General features: G+C 58.3%; 1 protein-coding gene across 4 annotated transcripts in view; it reads left to right on the top strand.

Annotated features, from left to right (window-relative positions):
- Window positions 1–46: 46 nt before the first annotated feature.
- PAX7 (paired box 7) overlaps window positions 47–15,598 on the top strand; it is a 161,449-nt gene continuing 145,897 nt past the window's right edge. Inside the window, exons 1-4 of one of the 4 annotated variants that reach the window (XM_075018086.1) lie at window positions 47–542; window positions 2,397–2,632; window positions 3,391–3,517; window positions 5,042–5,170. In XM_075018086.1, coding sequence (XP_074874187.1) covers window positions 458–542; window positions 2,397–2,632; window positions 3,391–3,517; window positions 5,042–5,170 — 577 coding nt within the window. In that variant the 5' untranslated portion in view covers window positions 47–457. Of the gene's footprint in view, window positions 543–2,396; window positions 2,633–3,387; window positions 3,518–5,035; window positions 5,171–15,598 lie in introns of all 4 variants that reach the window. The other 3 variants (XM_075018084.1, XM_075018085.1, XM_075018083.1) reach the window with 3 other exon arrangements.

Genomic DNA, 15,598 nt, shown 5'->3' with positions numbered 1-15,598 from the left:
GAGCCTATCACAGCGCATTCGGGGCTCGCTCTCCTGCCACCCGGCCGCCAAGTTCGGCGCGTTCCCAACTTCCAGGCCGGGCGGGCAGCTGCCAGCGCGCCGCGGGCTCCCCGCCCCCTGGCCCCCCTCCTCCGCCGGCCAGTGCCGCCCCCGGAGCGCTCGGCCGCAGCACCGCAATAAAACCGAGGGGGAGCCGTCCCCCGGCAGCCCGGCCCGGCCCGGCCCCGCGTCCCCCCTCCGCTCCGGGGTGGCCGGCCGGCTGCGCCACACGCAGGGGAACTCCGGGGCTGACTTTCCCCCCCTCCCCGGCCGGAGCGCGGATCTCCCGGGGGTGGCTCGCAGCCAGGGCCGGGCGGCAGAGCCCCGCGCCTCGGAGGAGTGAGAAGCCGGAGGCGGCTCTGCAGCCGGTCCCGGAGCAGGGGCTTGGAGCGGAAGGCAGCCGGCCCAGCCTGACTCCATGGCCACGCTCCCCGCGGCGGTACCCAGGATGATGCGTCCCGCGCCGGGGCAGAATTACCCCCGCACCGGCTTTCCATTGGAAGGTAGGTCTGACTCGTTCCTAACCAGCCGGGCGCCGCCGGGGGACCTGGCCCTCCAGCGGCTCCGCAGCCAGCCCCGCTCTCGCCTTCACCCCTCGCCTGGCTCGGGGCAGATCTCGCTGCGTTTATTGGCGGGGGCTGCCCCGCGCGGTGACTTAGCCAGGGAGACCCACCTTTTCCCACCGGGCCGGTTCCCGCAGCCTGCCCCGGGCCGCCCTCCCAGCCGCTCGCCCCATTTTTTAGTTTTCTTTCCGAACTTGAGTCGCTTCAAACTTGAGAAGCGGCGGAGCAGGAGCGGGGCTGGCCCAGCTCATGACAACCCCGCAAGAGGCCAGCTTGCAGCTGCGGCCGCGGGTCTGGGGGCTTGTGAGCTCGTTAAAGGCCCCTACAGCTGTCAGCTGAGAGCTCGCCCCCTGCTCCCCAGCGCTGCCGCATTGCCATCTCGAGTCCCCTGCCCTCGCATTGTGTGCGCGGAAGTGCGTGTGTCCATTGCCGTTATTAAAGTGATTTCTGCCCAACCTGCCGCCTGGGCGGCGGAGGCAAAATTAGCGTGGGACCCCTCTGCCTGCATTTATTAAACCAGAGACTTCCCGGCCGGCCGTGATCAAGTGGCTAACCGAAAACCGATGGAAACCCACGCAGGCTGCAAAACACACAAGCCAGTGGGATTTGCTGGAGTGCTTTGCTGTAACCAATGAAGTAAAACAGGCGGCCAGGGATAGGATCAAAGGATTACAACAATATTTGCACAACATGACTGGGAATAATGAAAAGAGAGAGCGGCCGGTGATTTTAGCGCCTCTTGAATGGGAAATTGGCCACTCGAATGTTATCTGTCGATAATGATATATCCCGGGAGTGCGGCCGAGTGACTTTGAATTAGCGGCGCGTGATTCTGATTAAATCGCGCGGCGGAGCCCGGACGCGGCTTTTCCCACCCTCACCTCTCCGCGAATGCTGCAGCTGGTTTCTGCGGGGTTTGGGAGGGTGTCAAATTGTATTAATCTGCAAGACAGACATTGCAAGCGATGAAACAAACCGAGGGGACCGGCTCGGGATTAGAGAGCCCGCTGGCCACGTGCCCCGGCGAGAAAACTCGGTAGATGCTTTCGTTTCCTGTGACTCGCGCCTGCACCGCGCCAGGTGTCGAAACAGGACCCCCTGCAAAGCACCGACAATTTGCTCTGCCAGTTCGCGGCTACAATTAGACTCTAGTGCGTCGCTTCCTTGAAATTAACAACACCCCCCCACTCCCCCAGCGTGCCCATGCAGCAAAGAAGGCGGCAGAGGGGCTGTGAGCCGCTGGGTTGGTTTTACACGGACTTTTCCCGGCTTCGGAGCCGGCCCTTACCCAGCGCGAGAAAACTATTGGTTAAAAAGTTGTAAACGCCTTGGTAGGCCCAGGCTCGGGTGGCCTGTTTGCAGTGTCATTGGAAACCAGAGGGACAAACAGCCCCAGGACGCGGGGATGTGGGGGGAAAGGGATTTTTTTGTATCGATAGGAAAGCGCGGGCTTGTTTCCTTACGCCCCGCAGAGCGCTGGAGGGGTTCTGGCCACACCGCTGGAGGTTATGTCGATGGCTGGAGGCCGCTGCGAGCCGATAGGGCGGCGGCTGGAAATCTCTGGGTGTAGGAACAGCCCCAGCTCTGCGGAGAGAAATCGGGACAGATTTGTGCAGAGCCCAGGGAGAGATTTACAGCCCCGGGAGGGAGTAGCGGGGAGCGCAGAGGCAGCTGACACGGGGGGACGGGAACACGCGGAGCTAGATCGGATGCGGGGAAATAAATCAGAGCGGGCCCCTCTGCCGCGGTCCCTGCGTCCCGCACTCAGCGCCTGCCCCGACTTCTCATTTCTAGTCTCGACTCCTCTGGGCCAGGGCCGAGTGAACCAGCTCGGCGGGGTGTTCATCAATGGGCGGCCGCTGCCCAATCACATCCGCCACAAGATAGTGGAGATGGCCCACCACGGCATCCGGCCCTGCGTGATCTCCAGGCAGCTGCGCGTTTCCCACGGCTGCGTCTCCAAAATCCTGTGCCGGTACCAGGAGACCGGCTCCATCCGCCCCGGAGCCATCGGCGGCAGCAAGCCCAGGGTGAGTGCAAAGCAGAGCCTGCCGGGCTCGGGGGAGGGGGGCTCCCAGCCCTCGCCCCGCTGCTGTCAGAGCAGGGCCCGGCAATACCTGGGCAGCGCCCCCCGGCAGGGCCGTCTGCGTCCGCACGCAGGGCTGCTTCCCCGGCGGTTCCCCTCTGCTCCCGTGGCCAGTGCAACCCGCGTAGGGCTCCCCACCCGCCCCTAGTAGGGCACCCCGGGCGGGGGGTGGCAGCTGGGGGTGCAATCAAGCCGCAATTTGCCCCCGCCTGCGGGTAGGAAGCAGCGCGGAGCCGGCGGCTGGGAATCCCTCAGGACGCTTTCCCACGCGCAACAAGTGGCCCGCAGCGCCGCCTGGGCTCCGTTCCCGGGGCAGCTCGGGAGGAGCCCCTTGGCATTTCGGGGAGGGGGCAAATCGGGGTGCGGGGAGCCTGGATGGGTCCAGATCCCCCCACAGATCCCCTCCCCCTCCCTCAGGCTCGGGTTCAAACACAGGCCCTAAATCTGCGCTTGTGAATTTCAAGCCAAGAGTTTGTGCCAAGAGAATCTTCGGCCTCCAGCGGTTGTTGGGGGGGGGGGGGGTAAAAGGCAGCTCCCCCCCCTCCCCGTTTCCTGAGCAGAGATCCCGCTGGGGAATCTAGCAAACTCCCTGGTTCTTTTTTAAATTAAAAGTGATTTTTCTCTCCCCCCTCCCCGTTCTCTGCACTTCCAAACCCCCCCCCCCCCCACACACACACTGATCGCCATTGATCACAAAAGCAGGTTGCCACTCCCGACGTGGAAAAGAAAATCGAGGAATACAAGCGCGAGAACCCCGGGATGTTCAGCTGGGAGATCCGGGACCGGCTCCTGAAGGACGGCCACTGCGACCGGAGCACGGTTCCCTCAGGTGAGAAGGCAGCTTGGCCAGAAGGGGGCCGGCACAGGTCTAGGGAAACGGTTTAGTGCCGCCGCCGCAGCCGGCCACCGCGCCCCGCCAGCGGCGCTCTCCCAGCCCCGTGAAAAGTGCCCGAGAAAGGACCCCGGCGGCAGGAAAAGGCGCCTTTGGATTCGCCCTGGGAAGAACAAGGACTGAGGGACTGAGGCAGCCCCGGTGGGGGGACACCCCGGGCACTGTGGCTGGGCGTTCACCGCGCAGGGGGGCTTCCCGGCTTGCCCGGGGGAAGAGAGGTCCCCCCCCCCGGGGATGTCCAGGGCTGGCGGGGGGCCGCAGGGGCCTTTTCCAGATTTGGAGTGTCGGAGTTTTCTCCTTCCCCGGCGCTGGCGCCCCCGCCCCACTTCCCCGCAGATCACTCGCAAGAGCTCAAAGGAGCCCAGCAGTGGGCCCGATTCTGCGCTCCCGCTCGCTCCCCCGCTCCAACTCCCGTTGACTTCAGGGCAGGCCAGCTGGGGCTCGGGTTTTCCCAACAAAACCGAAGCAAACCAGAGAGAGGGGCCCTGTGCGTGTGTGTGTCATGGCGGGTGGGGGAGGTGTGTATTTCTGTGTGAGTGCAGCGGGAGGCTTGTGGCCGTGCTTTGCATGCGGCTGAGAAGGGTCATTTGTGCCTGTGTGAGAAAAGTGTAGGACATCTGGGGCTGTGGGACAGGCCTGCTAGGGAGTGTGAAATTGCACGCGTGCATATGATTGTCCATTGGTGAGCGTGTTAACGCGCGCGTTCGTGTGGAAGCTTGTGGCTTGAAGTGTGCACGCGCGTGATCTGTGTGTTTGTGTCAGATGGCACGAAACGTGGGGGCGTTCGTGTGTGTTTGTGTCTGTTCCTAAGGGGGTAGAATTTGTTTACGTGTCTGTGTGCGCATTTGCGAGTGTGTATTTAAATTCCACGTGCTCGTGTATATTTCTTTTAGTGTGTGTGTGTGTGTGTGTTACCCCCGTGTGGGGGGGGTTTCTGGATTTATTCTATGCTTGGTTTATTTGTGTGTGCAAGTTTGCGTCTATGTATTCGAGGTCTGAGTTGGCTCTGTGTGTGTGTAGTTTGTGTCTATGTATTCCAGGTCAGAGTTGTGCGTGTGTAATTTGTGTCTACGCATTCCAGGTCTGGGTTGTGTGTGTGTGTGTGTGTGTAGTTTGTGTCTATGTATTGCAAGTCTGGGTTGTGTGTGTGTGTGTGTGTGTGTGAAGTTTGTGTCTATGTATTCCAGGTCTGGGTTTTGTGCGTGTGTGTGTGTAGTTTGTGTCTGTGTATTCCAGGTCTGGGTTGTGTGTGTGTGTGTGTGTGGTTTGTGTCTGTGTATTCCAGGTCTGGGTTGTGTGTGTGTGTGTGTGTGTAGTTTGTGTCCCTGGCAAATGTTTGCAAACACACTCCATCTCTCGCTTTTCTCGCGGCTCCGCTTCCGCGCCTTTCCCCGCGGGCTGCCGGCGGCTCTGCAACCCGGCTTATATTTGCTCCTTTCTCTTTGGCTGTCCGAGGTTTAGTGAGTTCGATTAGCCGGGTGCTACGAATCAAGTTCGGGAAGAAAGAGGAAGAGGAGGACTGCGACAAGAAGGAGGAGGACGGCGAGAAAAAGGCCAAGCACAGCATAGACGGCATCCTGGGGGACAAAGGTAACTCGGGCCCAGCGCGCAGCCAGGCTCACTTAGGATTGTCCTTCCCTGTCGGAGCCGCTGGCCCCGGAGTCAGGCAACCCTCAGCCAGAAAATTCTCTGGACCGGGCTTTGAGCAAAGGCCACCGCGTCCTTCCCCTGCCTCCACTCTCATCCCCATCGCCCATGTTCTTTTTAACTGTGGCGGGACATAAGCCGTCCCCGGGGCCCCCTCTGAACGATCTAAGAGGACCCCAGCCAACTGGAGAGGGAGGCTTGAATGAGTCTCTTCTCGGAAGGGCGCTGGTGTGTGTGTGTGCGGGGGGATTAATGTGGTACCTGGTTCCCACGCCGCCCCCTCCCCGGGTGCCGGCAAAGAGACGTTAGCGCCTGGCTCGCAGGCTCTGCGGATCAATTATTTATCGAGCCGGGAGGGAGGGATCGGGGATTCCTAAATGAATTTGTTCAACAGATTTTTCTCCTGCTAGCTAAGTGGTCCCCTGAAACTCGGGCTGACAGTTGAGCGATCGGGGCAATCAATCTCAATTAGAGAGCCCGGGATCTGGGCGGCGGTGGGGCACCAGCCCCCGCGCCGCCAGGGAGCCCGAGGTGGGAGGCAGAGGCTCGGTGGAAGAGCAGGAAGAAACCTCCCGTCCGGCTCTCTGCTGGGCCGGAGGAAGAGGCTTTGGAGCCCGTTTGGAGGGCGAGGGGTGAGGAGTGTGTCGCGATTTCGCGGCTGGCGTCTCCTCTCGCGGGGTCTGCAACAATTGCCTCTCAAGTGTTTGTAGATTTGGAGTCCAAACAGTTGGGCCCCCCGCCCCCCATGCAAGAGCAGCGTGGGAAGGGCGGGGAAATAACCCGCCTGCAATAGGGGGGCGGGGGGCTGCTGAGCCAGAGGCAGGAATGTGTCGATTTCATGTCGATTTCAGTCTCCGCGCCCCTTCCCCACCTCCAGCGCTCGCGGAGGTTCCCTCTCGGCCCGCCAGCAACGGGGCAGGGGCGGTGGGGGGGGGGTTCCGATCGTGCTGCTTTCGCATTCTCAGTCCCCCGTGGGGGTGAGGCTGGGGTGGGAGAAACCTGGGTGCGTAGTTCGAAGGAGGTCGCTCTTTTCTCGAGGTCCGGGGCTCGCCCGCTGTGGGGGTAAATTTAAGACCACCTCCGAAAGGGCCTTTTCCCGCAGGATTTCGGTCGCTGTCTGTGACTTCTCTCGAAAGGGCTGCAGCCTGCACCCCGGCGTGGGTGCGGTCGCGTGTTTGGGGTTCCTCCTCCTTCGTCCTCTTAGCGGCTGTCTTGTTGGTCAGAGATCGCGGTTTCTTCGCTCGCTGTGCAGCCTTATGAGCCGCGGGGTTTAGGGTTCGAGGAAATTCGTTGTTGGCAGCCCCAGCAACACCCAAAACGTGCGTGCGTGGAAGGCTCGCGATTTCTCTTTTCACGCGCTGACACATTTCCCCGATCAGCGCCACTGAGTAGCCAACAAGGATCCCGGCGGTTTTATTTTTAAAAGGGGAGGTTAAAAGGGGGAACCAAAAGCTTCCCAGTGTCACAACCCAGCGCTGGGCAAAGTTTGAAATAAAGGTGCACAAAAGGTTCGTTGTAAGGATCCGATCCTCTTTTTTCTCTAACCTTGAAGATGAACTTAACTTACAAAGACCTTCGGGTCTATTGACGCTTTATACGCGAAAGATTCCCGGCCACAAAAGCAAACAGTTTAAAGAAAAAAAATCGAGGCCGCCTTTAAAAAAAAAAAATGAAGTGAAAGGTGGGGGCAGGGGGCGTCGGCCATTCTCATTCAAAATTCTGCGGGGAGGAGAAAAAGTTTGGACAAAGGGCCAAGGCAGGGAAGAAAAGGAGATAAATTATTCAAAACTCCCTGCTGTTAGATAGTTTTGTAATATTATAGGGCCGTCTGTTGGCAAAAGGCGAGCCGTTGGACGTCGCAAAATGTTTCTTGTGATTTGGGAGTAGCCGCTGCTCATTTGCAAATCAGTCCCATTGTGTGTCCGAGTTTTTCTTTCCCCTCTTGCGGTATTTTTAAAAGATTTTAAGCGGAGCTTATGGCGTGCAAAATAAATACACACGCTCGGGAGCGAGCGGCGAAAAGCTTTTCCTTGTCCCCCCGCTCAAAAATAAAAATAAAAATAAAAATAAAGGGCGCAAAGAACTAGCGCCTGGTAATGGCAATAAGTAAAGAAATGTGCAGGGATGTGTTTTCGCGAACAATGCCAGGAAGAAAGACAAGAGTGTTCCCCCGGTTTATTGGGGGTCCCAGTCCGCTTTCGGTCGAGGCCGGATTTTGGACTGTTTTAGGATTTGAAAACCTGCTAAACAAACAGTTACACACAGAAACAAACACGCACAGCCACCCTCCCCCCACCCACCCACAGAAACGAACACGCACACCCACCCACACCCAGAAACACACGCACACAGAGAAACAAACACATACAGACACACACACCCACACTCAGAAACACACGCACACCCAGAAACAAACACGCACCGAAACACACACGCACAAGCACAAACACACACACAGAAACCCGCAGACACACACACGCACAGACACCCCCCCACACACGCACACACAGAAACACACACGCAGACACACACACACACAGAAACACACACACATACACACACACACACGCGCCTGTTCCCCCCACCTCGGCCACAGGAGTTCTCCGCAGAAGCGCCCTTGCTCTGACCCAGCGGTGCCGCTGAGTCTGGGGCAGCGCAGGAGCCCGAGCCGGCTGCCCAGGTCCTTAAGGAAAACAGCGAAGCCGATCACCCGCCATTTGTTTGGGGCTGGAGGGCGGAGGACGAGGCTCGGGCCCTGCTTCTTTGCAGCGGCTGATCCGCTGAATCGAGCCAAGCGCCCTTTACCCCGCGGGCCGCCGCTCGGCCTGCGAGCTGCCTTCCCGGCTTGCCCCTTTGCAGAGCTCCCCTCCGCTTAACCAGCCCTGCAACTTTTCCCAGCGCTTTGCAGTTCCCCGGGGCAGCCCCTGGCGCAGGGGTGGGGGGGGGCGCCCTACAGAAAGGAGGGGCGAGAACTTTGTATGGGGGCTCCCCTCCGGGCCAGACGCCCTTGGTGTGTCTGCGGGCTGTCCTCTCAGGGAGCCGGCGGAAGGCAGCCCTATCCGCTCGCCCTTTTCCAGCGACAAAGAAAGGAGCCACCCTGCGCCGGTTCCTTGCGCTCCTCTGCTTGGCATTTAATAACGTTAAGACTTATTAGAGCTGGTAATGAAAACGGGGGCCGCTGAATAGGGAGCCGTGTTGCAGGGGAGTGTAATAGCTCCGAGGCGTGCTAAGAAATGTATTTATCCCCAATCAGGGCTCACTCTCCGAGGCCCCAGCACAAACGCGCGGTTGAAGGGTGTTAAGGCAGATTAAATTGAGCCTTTATTTCGCTGCACTTTCATCTCTAAACGGCTCACTCCAGCTAGCCCCGGGCCCGTATTCATGAGGCGACGCTGGTTTTTTCTTAGCCTTGTTAAAGCCGAGTTATTATTTTCTGTTGCTGTTATTTATTGTTGTGATGGGGGGGGGGGGTTTATGGGAGCGTCACGTGGCACCTGTCCGGGCGGCGGCGCAGGATCGGGGGAGGAGGCGTGTGGACGCAACCCCATGGTGAAGGGGCGGCCAGGGGGTGCCCCGCATGTAAGAGGCGGGGGAGCAGGGGGCAAGGCCGCGTGCAGGCGAGCAAAGGGGGGTTAATTGCCACCAGGCGCCGGCACCGGGCTGCGCCGCAGTCGAGGGGAACGGAAGGGCAGGGAGCCAGGGGTGGATGACCCGCGGGCGGTATGGATCTGTACCAGGCGTGCCTGTGACTGACCGGCATCGGAGGCAGAGCCGCGCTAGGCCGCACCCGCGGAAACAACGCGGGGTCCCCGTGGCCCCTCAGGGAAGAACAGGTATTCTGGAGCACGAGCTTTCGGGGCAGGTTTTGCCTCTGCCGAAGCGGGTCTTCGCCCAGGCCAGCTCATGCTCCAGCCTCTGCTCGCCCGTGAGGCGCCGCGGGACCCCTCCTCGCTTGTGTAGACGCGCCGAACTCCGCTTCCCTTTCCCACCGGTTCCTCCGCCTTATCTCCCCCGCGCGCAACCGCCCGCCGCAGGCGCGGCCCCTCCCGCGCCTCCCCCAGCGATCTGAACGGCGGCGCGTTCGCCCCAGGAGCGTGTTAGCCTGGCAGGTGCCCCAGGACTTCCCGCTGCTCTCCGAGCCGCAGCCTAGCACGGCTCCCTCCGCGCTACCTGGCAGTAGCTCCAGGGGTGTCTGTGCGCGCGGAAGCTCGGCTGGGTCACGTGGGGAGAGGAGCTGCGCGAACCGGTTAATTAAATCACCGAGCCGGCGGAAGAAATTGACCAGGTTACAGCCGCAGTGGTGAGCAGGGAGGTGGCTGGGGTGGGGTGGGGGGGGTCACACACAGAGTTCCCGTGAGTTTGTGTCGCTCCCTGTATTGCAACCTGGTTGGTCGAGCGGGTGTGGGTACGAAATGGATCAACACCCACATTCGCCTGTTGCAAAAGATCCAGACACAAGTGTGTGTTAGGGTAGCCATCCGGCTTCGGGGAGCCGGGGGGGGGGCGCTGGGGAAAGGGGTGCAGCCGGAGAGCGGGGCGGAGCCAGGCACAGGTGTGAATGGGAGCCGGGGGAGGAGGAGGCGGACGCAACTCAAGGTGGTAACAATTTAATTTGGCAGCGGCGGTCGCGGCTCATGTGGGGCTGGGAGGCTCGCGCGGCTGAAGGAAGCTGTTTTGATTGTGTGGACAAGGAGCTGCCAAATTTAATTAGGCTCCGGGGGAGCGAATGAATGAGGAGAAAGGGGGGCTCCGTCCCCCTCGCCCCCACCCCTTCCCCGGCCGCATTTTTGTGCTCTCACACCTGGAAGGCGGGATTGTTTCCCTGGCTCGGTTTATCAGCCAGCAATCGGCAGTGATTTAAAACCAACAAGCGCCTGCTCCGTAAATGTATGTTTAGAAGGGAAAGGGAACAGACACTTCATCAAATCAAGGGATTACCTAAGGTTGGCAATCTAATCAAACAGAGACCAGGCGGGATTTGTGAGTGTTCAGAGTGGGATCAGCGCTAATAATGGGGGGCAGGAGAAAAGATAGAGTCAGCCAATTCATTGGCTTTCGGCTCAGTTATTCCGTGCATATTTCAGCGAGAAGGGAAACAAACCTGGAGGCGGGGGAGCCGGTCTGCGCGCACACACCGAGTTTACATGTCACCCAAAAGGCTGAGACAAATGAGGTACAATAATAAACACAGATAACAATTACAAAGGCAAACAGGGGCTCTGGGGGAACAAGTAGCTGCAGAACCTGGTCTACGTAAACAAAGTCGGCAAATGTTTGCAAGATAAACTCCTTCCTAAATCGAGTGTGACGAGCAGGAGAGAGAGAGAGGAAGAGACGCGTCTAATCTCACACAAGCCACTTTTTAGGAACCCAGTTTAAGACAGGGAGGTGGGAGAGGGAAGGGGGTCGTTAGCCAGCGGGAGGGGGAATAGCAGAAGGAAGATCGGTGTGATCTAGGGGGTTTGGCACGGCTTGGATCATAATGATCCATGGTTTGGGGTAGCGGGTTAGCGGGTCTGCGAAGTGAAGTTATTTTGAAATAACAGCTGTTGTTTCGCAATAACTACCGGCGTCCACACAGCGGGAAATGCATTTTGCCAGGTGGTGGTGTTATTTCGAAATAAACTTCCCTGGACCAGCTCTCTCGGAACAGCTGATTTGGAAGGAAGGCTGAGGTGTAGAAACCAGGAAAAGGAAAGACAATGCGCAAGCCCGGGGGTTTATTTGCAGGGGGGCTGGGTACGTTCAGTCCTATGGCAGGAAGAACAGAAGACAGCTAGGTATGACCCAGGACTGCGTGTGTGCATCGTTACAAGCCGCTGGTCCCCAAATATTTGTCAAAAAATCCTTAAGGAGTGTGACGGGTTTATTATCTGGCCGGTATATACGGATCTAGCCAAATGAGAGTGGTAAATAGAGGAGGGGAGAAGGCTGCAGTGTGGTTAAAGGAATTAGATATTTACCAGTTTGAAATAAGCCTGGTATAAAAACGAGAGAGAGGGGGAGACACTGGAAAGATGAGACGGGAGAACACTTCAAACGAATTCATCATCTGGAGCGGTGCGGGGGAGATTTAGAGACAGTGTTGGGAAGTTATTTAGATATTAATAACATATTTTCCTGAGGCGTCAGGAGTGCCTCCATGCGCACTTTTTTCTCGCAGCTATTTGGCTGGGTGAAATCTGGGAGACCCAAATGTTGGGAAGAGATAACACAATCAGCCTAGCCCTGGTCCTGTGGCTGCATCAGAGCATTAAACCCGGATTAACCTCCCCTCCCCCCCAAGCTTTCCAAATTTTGCAGTGGAATTTCCATGGCGGGATTTTCAGGCGCATGTAACACGAGCCTGAAAGCTGGACGGGACTTAGCGGGGAATTAGGGGCTGCGGGGCGGGGGTGGGGGGACCATGCTGCAAATTACCGTTGTTACCCAGGAAATCGACAAAGAATGGAACCTTAAATTGCCGAGGGAGACACCCCTCGCTGCTTCCAATGGGTCGCAGCATATTACCCCCTATTTCTGGCAGGGCTTCTGACGCTGAGTCGGGGGAAACTTTATTAGGGGCCCTCCTCGGGTGCAACAGGGGCCACCCTTCAAAGGAAGAGACAGATTGCAGCCGGGAATCGCACCCACACTGAGCCTCAGGTCTGTCTATGAAGGCCAAGCTATGGCTAGACTGCAGTCTTCTGTCGGCATAATGTTTGTCGACAGAGAGCGCATCCAGACTGCAGATGTGTCAGAAGAGATCTTCAGGTTCGGACGGTCTACCCACATCCCCGTACACCTCCTTCACCAAAGACTTGGGTGCATCAGCCAGGAGACCCGGTCAAACATCCAACTTGGCCATGGGACAATAACTAGCTAAAGGCAGCACCGCCGGGGAAATGCCCCGCGATGACAAGCGCAGCTCGGCGCGGGGGTTTAGTCTCTGATACATCCTCATTGTCCTCGCTTCAAGTCTGAGGTGGCTGCAAAGAGCCAAATCGTGTCTGCTCGCCCCCCTCCCCCCGTCTCCCCCCAGCTCTCCGGAGCAGAAGGAGGCTCCAGGGGAGCGGATGCACCTCTGGTGGGAGGGTCAGGCTGCTCCTTCTAAGCCAGCCCATGACAATGTGCCCAGACACTGGAGAGGGCCAGCAGAGGTGCAAGGGATGGGAACGCCTGGTGCAAAACTCGCCTAGGAGCACTGATTTTTCCAAGAGCCGGGACTGACCCTCTGCACCTTCAGCCGGGAGCTGCCGGAGGGGAGGCGAGGCGAGGCGAGGCGAGCGCAGGCCCTTGGAGAGAGCGCGAAGGGTGGGGAAGAAAAAGTAGGTGCGGAAAAGTGGAGGCAGCTCGAGGAAATTGAGCAGCTTAGAGCCTTTGATCCGTGGATGCTTTTCCTTATCAGAAACATTTGTGGTGACACCGCTACAAAGCAAGTTCATCATATTACAGACGGCCCGGGCTGCGCGCAAGGCTGGCTGGCTATTAATTAGCAGGCGCTCCGTCTTGTGGGACACACTAGATCTGAGGCTCCGTATTACTTGCTTGGATGGCTCTGGGTCCTGTGATGAATGGTTGACAAGGGCCCGGCCGGTTGCTGGGCTCTGCTGGGAGCGTCGCAGCAGCTGGGGGAGGGCGCGCTGTTCATGCCCATTCATAAAGTATATCTACGTTTTGCCCGCTCATTGGGTGCGCGTGTAATTAGAAAGTAGGCGCGCACGGGGCCGGGCGGTTGTTCTAGGCCTTTGGTACGCGTGAGAGATTAAAAAGCGAAAGTGTTCGGGAAAACCCCCAATTTAGCACGTCTCTGCGGTCCCCGCACTGGTTGGTTTGGAAGAGAAGCGCACTGGGAGGACAAAGCCAAGTTTTAAAGAGAGTTCCCCTCCCCCCGCCCCCGCCGTTTTGGAAGAGGAATGAACAGGCAGAAACTTTCTTGGCAGATCTCCGGGGTCCCTCCGCCTACACCTGCTGCGGCCGCGGCAGCTGCTTTGCAGGCCGAGCTAACCTAGGCTTTGAGCAAGGGGCCGGGGGAAGCCAGGGGCTTGCCCCCAGCGCGCCCAGGGCCGGGCCCTTTCCCACGTGGCGCGCAGAGGGGTTAGTGGGAGCCGCGCGGAAACCCGAGCTATTCTTACACCCTCTGCAGGCCGCGGCCCCCAGGCGCTCTGTGTTGTCGCTCCCCCGCTTTGGGTCGCTGGTCCTACGCTGGGAAGGCAGCCCTGCGCCTGACCCCAGCCTGGCCTAACGCAGGGCCGCGCGCTTGGCAAGGCTCCTTTCTGGGTTGGGTACAAAGCTGGGGGGAGGGGGTCGCTCTCGACCCTTTTGCCTTCACTGGCTTCTTTGTCTGAAGCCCCTAAGGCCGCACATCAAAGTGACCTGGGCGCTTCTTTAAAAAGGCCCAGCTGGGGGAGGGGAGAAGGAAGCGAGCCCTGCAACTCCCCAGGGCTGGGGTCTCGTGCTCCGTCCCCGGGGGCGCGGGGGGCAGCGGGCGGACTAAGCGGGCGAGGCACGCGGATCGCCTCTCTTTCCGGGAAACCCTCCCGCCTGGAGCGGCGGTGGGTTTCTCACAGCGCTGGGCCGCTCCCCTTTGCTAATTATCGACATGACGAAGTGGTGGACCTGGGAAATGAGGGGCGCGTTGAATCACGCTAATAAATTCCGCTCCCAGACTTCGTCCTCAACTGCGCGTCGCCAGAACGCCTTTTAATCAGGCGTTTGCTTCGCTCCCCCGGTGCCTTCCCCCGCCGCCTCTCCACGCACGACAGTTTGGGGCTTTTATGATTATTTTATTTTGCGAGACTCCGGTGAACAGCTGGCAAAAGAACTGGGGTGGGGGGGAACCTCCCTCCCCCTGACCTATGGCAATTTCCATTTTCGTCCAGCTCCGGAGTGGGTGAAAGAAGTCAGAAGATGACTGCAATCATTTTCTTGGCTCCTATTATAGGGCCGAATTGATTTGCATACAGAGTGGGAATTAAAGGAGGAGGAGAAAAAAAGTCGATCCAACGAGATTGTTTAGGCGTTTTTCCAGCGACTTGCCAGCAAGGGGGAGCAGGAGGAACCTTGAAAGTTTCCTAACGGTGTCCTGGAAAGGAGGCGACGCACGTTGCCTTTGAAATGGGGAGATTTTTACTTCTCCTTTGATGCCAAGCGAACTGGTCGAAAGAAACCGCGTCCCTGGCGTGCGGGGACTGAAGGGGGATCCAAGCAGCTGGACGCTGAGCGGTTCCCTTGTGGGCGAACAATCAGCCAAGTTGTGCAGAGGCGGGGTTCTTTTTCCCGACCGAGGTCTCTGGAAAAGCGCGTGAAATGTACAAAGGACGGGTCGATTACAGCAGGCGCCCCTGGTTAAACGGGGGGCTGTCCTCTCTAATGCTCCCGCGTGCCAGGAAAGAGAAACCCTGACACGAGCGCGGTTCTGGGGGTGGGGAAAAGGCCGCCCCACCCTCCTTTCTGGGAAATGGGCCACCTCCAACGGATCGGAGCCAGAGTATATGGCCGAGACGGTCAATGAATGGGCGTTTGATGGTTAGAAATCGATCGACTGAAGTGTGGGCATTTTCTAGGGTCTTTTCGATTCTTTCCCATCTTCCCCCCCCATCCCCGCCCGAGAAGCGGTGTGGGGCGGGAGGAGCTGGATTGGTGAATATAGGAGTTGTGCCTTCTTGCTTTGTCCTGGAGCTCCTGCCTCGTCTCAGTCCAGCCACAAACTCTCTTCTGCCGAGTCGCCTCGCAGGGGGCAGGCAGCAATTCGCAGGCCCGAGAACACAAAACTTTGCTCTGATCATTTTTCTTTGTTAAAAAGAGAAAACAAAACCAAAACCAAAACCCACCACCTCCTTCTATCTTCTCTTCCTTGGAAATAGGGGACAATCAGAAGCCCCTGTCCGGGAGAAGTGGGTGAGGATGTAACGAATTAGAAAGAAACTAATTATCCCGAAACCGATGCATTGAAATGATGGAGGGTTTTTTTTTTTGGTGGGGGGGGGAAATGTTTTGGGGGTTTTTTTGGTTTTTTTTTTTGCGGCGGGGGAGGGGAATACGTTGTTAGAATCTCCATTCTCCTGAAGAGCGCTTCACGATTAATAACAGACAGATAAATAATGCACAGATGATAAGCAGATTGGTTCCCCATGGAGGTGACAAACTGTCGCCAAGTCTGTGTCCAAGCGAATTTTTCCACTAGTGGGATCCATTGCACAGAAGAAAGGAACTTCACTCCAGAGCCCGGAAGGGTCTCCTTCCTGCTACCTATGGCCAAGAGTCCCATTTCCCGGGTAGCGCGAAATCTCCTTCCAGATCCTAATCAGGCAGCCGAGCAAGTATTTCAAATGTACGTTTCAGCAGAAAGGGCTTCACATTGCCAGAGCGGGGCGGGGCGTGTAAATGTCC

This window comes from Carettochelys insculpta, chromosome 23 (assembly GCF_033958435.1).
Source record: "Carettochelys insculpta isolate YL-2023 chromosome 23, ASM3395843v1, whole genome shotgun sequence".
In the NCBI taxonomy this organism is placed as follows: Eukaryota; Metazoa; Chordata; order Testudines; family Carettochelyidae; genus Carettochelys; species Carettochelys insculpta.
Note: the sequence above shows the minus strand (reverse complement) of the source record. Positions and strands in the feature narration are given on the sequence as shown.